The 6,555-nt window shown below is 36.3% G+C and overlaps 1 protein-coding gene across 1 annotated transcript in view; it reads left to right on the top strand.

The window, feature by feature from the left end:
- LOC107570464 (LYR motif containing 4) overlaps window positions 1-6,555 on the top strand; it is a 55,820-nt gene that overhangs the window by 19,340 nt on the left and 29,925 nt on the right. Inside the window, exon 2 of the mRNA XM_016256698.1 lies at window positions 588-708. Within this exon, the coding sequence (XP_016112184.1) occupies window positions 588-708 (121 nt within the window). The remainder of the gene's footprint in view (window positions 1-587; window positions 709-6,555) is intronic.

The raw sequence follows: 6,555 nt of genomic DNA, 5'->3' as shown, positions 1-6,555 counted from the left end.
ATACGCACGACCGGAAGAAGCGGAAGCGCTCGACTGTGGCATAATAAAAGCTCCGCTGCTTTACCCCACATACGCACGACCGGAAGAAGAGGAAGCGCTCGACTGTGGCATAATAAAAGCTCCGCTGCTTTCGAGCCGTGTGTCGCGCTTGTTCAGCGGCCTCGTTTCGCTTCGGCGGCTTTCAGCCTCACCCTGCTTCATTCTACTACGTTAATAAATCATTAGCTCATCCATGAACATGATTTCTCCCATGATTCCACACTCAGTCACGGCGTCATCAAACTATGCCTTTGTCTCGTTGTTTATTTTGAATACGCGCCCTCTAGTGGTGAAAATTACATATTGTGCCTTTAAATGCCAAATTATGCAGGATCACAAAATTTAAATTTTTTGATTTTGTGTTATGTTCAAAGATAGCTGAATCAAACAAAAAAAAAACTTGAGGGAATGACTTTGTTTACTTTTTTGCCCGTTCGACTCCATGGCAATCTAGCATTGTGGCAGTCACTTTTGCACGAGCCAGCAAATGTCTTTACATTTACATCAATTTACATCAAGTGACTTGTTTTGATCTCTCGCTTCTGTAGGACGTATGCTCTACGAAGGGTACGAGATGCCTTCAGGGAGAACCGGACAGTGGAAGATCCGGAAGTTGTGAAGGAGCTGCTGAACAGGGCCCGGGACAGTTTGGCCCTCATCCAAAGACAGGTACTGGTCCAAAAAATAGATGTTGTGACCTGTGGATTCTGTAGAGTATGTTGAGAAATAAGAAGAGCTGGTTGGCAACCCAGAACAACATTTTGTACACAGTTCCTTTTTTTTCCCCTTGCTGTGCAAAATCAATTGTTGTTGTTCCGCCACCGATACATATATAAATATAAAATACAATTATATTACATCAAATGAAATATTGAAATATGTATGTAGTTGAATTTTTTTATTCTCCCATTTTAATATTATTTTTGCACTACAAATTGTATTGTCAGAACAATAATCTGAGTGAAAAGTTCACATGATCAACGTCACAAATTTGCTTAGTGAGCTAGAAATGGTGCCAAAAATGATTTACTTTATTTTGTCATAACATTTATTTATTTACTTACTTGCTTCTAGTAATTTATTTACTCTTCTGCTCACCGAGGCTGCACTTATTAGATAAAAAATACGGTAAAAACTGTAATAGTGTAAAATATTAAAAAGTTTATGTAATAAATAAATATAACTATTTCCTATGTGAATATATATTAAAATGTACTTTATTCCTTTGTTGTGAAGCTACATATTCAGCATCATTACTTCAGTCTTCAGTGTCGCATGATCCTTCAGAAATTATTTTAATATTAATCTCCACTGAGACAGAACTAATGTTGCATATTTCCGCACTTAGTTTCATGCTGAAAAACATCGCCCATTCATTTATGTCTGATTTAAGAAATCTCCCAATTAATTTTTTGATCTACGTCAGACGTGGAGACCGGAAGTTACTCACAAGAGAAACCCATATGCACAATATGGTAAGAGTAAATGGAATGTGGTACGCTGAACATGTTCCAAGAAATCCAATCTATCAAAGGCCTATGGATTATCATGCTGTTTAATTTAAATGCTGTTAAAAGAACAGCCACCTTCATCAAACTTCATTCTCTCTCTGCTGGTGAACCTAATGAAGGAGTGGTGGGCTTCATCTTGTCTTCCTGTTCCTGTATAATTCACTGTATCCTCCTGAGGGCTGGAGGAAGTTGTCTTCTGTCTGTCGCAGCTCCAGATGCATATATATGAACACCTGCTCGGCTCCCACCTGTCCGCTGGCACGTCCTGTGCACCACTAATGACCGCTGATGCCTCGCTGTCCTGCACTTTGTTTCCATAATTCCACTCCAATTCAGGGCAAATCCCTAGAGAACATGATTCTTATGATTTTGACATTTTGTCTGATTTTTTTCTTCTTCTTAGTATCAGGGCCTCAAATTAACACTTACTACGTGCCAAATGTAAGTGAAAATCTGCATTGGTAAATGGCCAGTAGTTTTTTTGTATGAATTCTAACATTGCCTGAGAATCTGATATGATTTAGCTTGATTATCGAATTACAAAGACATTGTAAATTACATAAATGTGTTTTAGTTTCTCGTTTGCAGTAAATGCGAACCATCTCTGGAAGTGCTGTGATTTTGAGTCGATTTAAAATGCATCTGTCGCCAATAAAAGAGAAGCGTATCCAAATTTTCAGCAAAATAAAAGCCCTATGTTTTTAACATTTGAAAGCAAAGAAAAAAATACACACACACAATATTATGAATTACAGTTTAGTAGTATTAGTGATATTTGTTTTATGTTTTATATTTGATATTTGTTTAATAAATTCAATTAAATAATAATAATAGAAATAATAATGTTAATATTTATTATTATTAATGTTGTTGTTGTTGTTATATATTATTATTTAAAATTAAGTCATTTACAGTTCAATCAATCAATCAGTGAATCAACAATCAATCAACATTTATTTATATAGCACATTTAAAACAACACAAGTTGACCAAAGTGTTTTAAACGTCTAAAATTACTCAAATTGACACACAGCACAATATACATCACTGTTCATTGCCCCAACACCTAGGGTAGAGTAGAGGTGTGTTTTCAGCATAGATTTAAAACAGTCTTTGAGTCACAGGATCTATGCAAAGTGGGAGTATTCCAGAGACGTGGGGCTGCCACAAAGAACGCTCGATCTCCTTTTGATTTGGGAACATGTAAAAGCAAACTCTGAGATGATCTTAGAGGTGTAGCAACGCAATGATGCTGTAACAGGCATGATATGTACTCCGGAGCAAGGCCATGCAAACCTTTAAAAACCATAATCAAAACATTGCATTGGACTTAAAATCAAAAATCAACAGGAAACCAGTGCAAAGAAGCCAGCACCGGAGAAATGCTGGACCATTTCCTTGTGCCTGTCAACAGTCTAGCTGCAGCATTTTGCTCTTGCTTCAACCGTGAGAGCGGGTTCTTAGACAACCCCAAATATAATGAGTTGCAATAATCCAATCTGCATGAAATAAAAACATGAATCACAGTTATTAATTAAAAGACAAAATTATCTTCAATCTGGCAATGATCCGCAATTAGTTCAGTAGTATTATGGCGATATTAATTTGGTTAATTTTATAATTGTATTAAATAATAATAATAATTATTATTATTAATTAAAACTATTATGAAATACTTTAAATATCAATAGTAATATCGTGATATTTACTTTTTATAATTAGATTTATTATTAATAATAATAATAATTAGATGTTTCCCCCATTTGTTGTGCCTTTTTTTAATTAATGAAATAATGCGCACGCACAGTTTCATGATGTTAGCGGTCAGTTGTTTTCCCTTGACCTAGTTTTGCTTGCTTGTCTTGATTATGTCATTCTGTTCACCTGTGTATCGTTAATCATCTCGTTTGCTCCTTTGTTTTGCCTGTGTATTTATGCCCTCAGTTTCTGTCTGGTCTTGTTCCTGGGTTGTTTTGAGTTTAGTGTGTTTGGTTGTAATTCTCCTGGGGATTCTCCTGTCCTTTGTGTTTGGAATTAAAAGACTATTATTGTTTTCTCTGTCGTTGTGTGCGTTCCTACAGCCACTACCGTTACTCATGACTGTTAAGAAAAATGTATGGCCAGTAAAGTCAGCTGCTATCAGTTATAAGTATATATATATATTTTTTTTTTTAATTTAAATAATAAAATGTACAGATATATATTTGGAGCAACACAAAAGAGGGTTGAAGAAGAATAGGAGGCACTGGGATAATTTGTCTCTTGTCTCATACCAAAGGAGTTGAGCTGTTCTTTGAAACCGAATCAAAGTACAGCCTTAGAGATCAGTCCATCATGCTGTCTGCATTAAGAGCTTCTGTCACCCTGACACTCTCAGCATGGGAATCAATGAACCTAAACTTCCTAGGGAGTTAAAACACCATCTTCAATGAGAGTTAGAGAGTCAGGCTCAGAAGAGCAGCTTCACACTCTTTTGAGATTCAAGGGCCAAAACATACTCTACACAAGTGCTTGAATGTCGATGCTTTCAGCAATGCAAGCTTGATTTCAGGCTTTTCTGCATTTCCTGTTTGAAGAGAAACTGGTTGAGCAATTTAGCTAAAGTTAGTTCATCTTTAGTTGATATAATACCATTTCAGGTTTTGGCAGGTGTTTAAAAGGTAACTCGATCACCCCTTGATTACTAAGGGTTGTTACTGTCATAGTGTTTCAAGAACACATGTGTGGTCTAAATGTTAGAGACCATAAAAACATGGGATTTTTTTTAAACCTGTAAATTAACAGTACTTAAAAAAAAAAAAAAAAATTTAGGAATTATTTACGATGCTACAATGTTCCTTGTGAATATGGCCAGTGCCATTGCAGATTATTTTTGTCTGTCTGAAAACCTATATATATATATATATGAATCTACTTGATACTTTGATAACAACAATAAAGAAATAAAGATAATTAGTCAATAATAATAATATTGCTGGGGTTGTTAATAAAATATTAATTATAACAGAAGCAAAAAAAATATAATATTTTGATTTAACTTAAAGTAATAAAAAATTTGTCATAATAATAGTTGTTGTGTTTTTTTCCTATTGTTGTTATCAGTTATTATATTTATGCAGATTTGTTCTTGAGTTTTACGAGTAGTTAACAAAAGTAAACAAAATAATAATAATTATATATATATATATATAGTGGTGGCAACAAAATTGTGAGATGTAAATTTAGAATTCAGAGAGAAAAGGCAGAATTTCAAGACATTAACTCAGAATTGTAAACTTAGAATTGCAAGAAAGAATTACAAGTTTATGTCAAAATTCTTAATTTATTTAACACAATTTTGAGTTTGACTTTTTTCTCTGTATTGTGTTAAAAATAAAATCTGAATTGTGAGATGAAAATTCACAATTGCCTTTTTATTCTTTTATTCTGTGTCAGAAATGGGCTTCCATAATTTCCACTAGTGGTTTCAGACGTTTGAAGCCCACTGCATGTACAGCGAGTGTGTCAGGCGTTCACAGATGCATTTGCGTACTACTGTGGAGTGAGTTTGTGGTGTCATGGTGAGTGGCTGTGGTGTTTTGTGTGTGTGTTGTAGTGTCTTCAGCATGTCTCTGCCGGTGACACTCTAACCAGTGCAGCAGTCATCATGCGCTCCGTTGACTCACACACATCACAGCATACGGGCTGCTGGAGGAAGCCAGACCCACGCCTCTCTCTGTTTCACGCACATACTGTACGCATAACGTCCCGTTGTGTGTCGTGACACCGCCAGCATGCGTCCCGCCCTCTGCTCACTCCCACAGCCCAGACTGGAGCACATTTATGTCTTCAGCTCTTCTCTAAGAGTGTGGATCTCCTCCAATCCGTGAGTCACTGCTGCCCATCTACTCCTGCTCAGATGTTCTTTTATGACACTCACTGTTTGCTGTGCACTCTCAATAGCTCTGTTCTTTTTATAGATGGCATACTTTGATCTTAAGTGGTTTGTCCTATAAGACCATAAGGACGAATCCGGTTTCCGTGAGTTTTTTATGCTAATGTCTCTTTATTAGAGGAAATTTTATGGTAAAGTCATGTTGTGCAGTATTAATGCTGTCTGTAGACACCAAAGCTGAACTATAAGGATATTTTCTGCTGTGGTTCCAACATAGTTCAGATTTCTACTGGCTGCAACACTATACAGTGGGTAGAGAAAAGAATCACCCCGATTTAAAGGGCCAGGTAGGTTTGGACAGCTTTTTTCCCTTAATAAATGAAATGATCATTTAAAAACTGCATTTTGTATTTACTTGCATTATCTTTGCGTAATATTAAAATTGGTTTGATTATCTGAATCTTTTACGTGTGACAAATATGCAAAAAATAAACAAAACAGGAATGGGGGCAAAAACCTTTTCACGGCACTGTAGACTTTGCCATATTTGGCCACTCTTCTTTGCTTTTTTGGCAAAGCTCAGTCTGACTGCATGTGGCCTTTCTTGAGGAATTGCTTTTTTCTGGCCATCCTCCCATACAAGCCACATTTGTGGAGAATTTGTGATATTGTGGTCACATGCACACAATGACCATTTTTGTCATAAATTCCTGCAGCAGCTTCAGAGTTGCTGTAGGTCTCTTGGTCGCCTCTCTGACCAGTTTCCTCCTGACATTTCATCCAGTTTGAAGAGATGTCCTGATCCAGGGAGGGTATGTGTCGTACCAAATACCTTCTACTTCTGAATAATAGACTTCACTGTGCTTCTAGGCATTAATAAAGCCTTTGAAATGTTTTTGTATCCATCTGCTGACTTGTGTCTGTCCACAGCTTTATTCTGAGATCTTTTGACAGTTCCTTGCCACCCATAGTTGATTGTTTGCTTCAGTTGCACTACCAATGGAACTGAAATGCTCCAGGAAAGCTATTTTCATGCTGAGCTGATCAAAATGACCACATACGTATATACATACAGCACAACTGTTTTCAACATTGATAATAATTTGATTTTTTTCTTGAGCAGCAAACCAT

Source organism: Sinocyclocheilus grahami, unplaced genomic scaffold (assembly GCF_001515645.1).
Source record: "Sinocyclocheilus grahami isolate Dianchi unplaced genomic scaffold, SAMN03320097.WGS_v1.1 scaffold1462.1, whole genome shotgun sequence".
NCBI classification, from domain to species: domain Eukaryota; kingdom Metazoa; phylum Chordata; class Actinopteri; order Cypriniformes; family Cyprinidae; genus Sinocyclocheilus; species Sinocyclocheilus grahami.
Note: the sequence above shows the minus strand (reverse complement) of the source record. Positions and strands in the feature narration are given on the sequence as shown.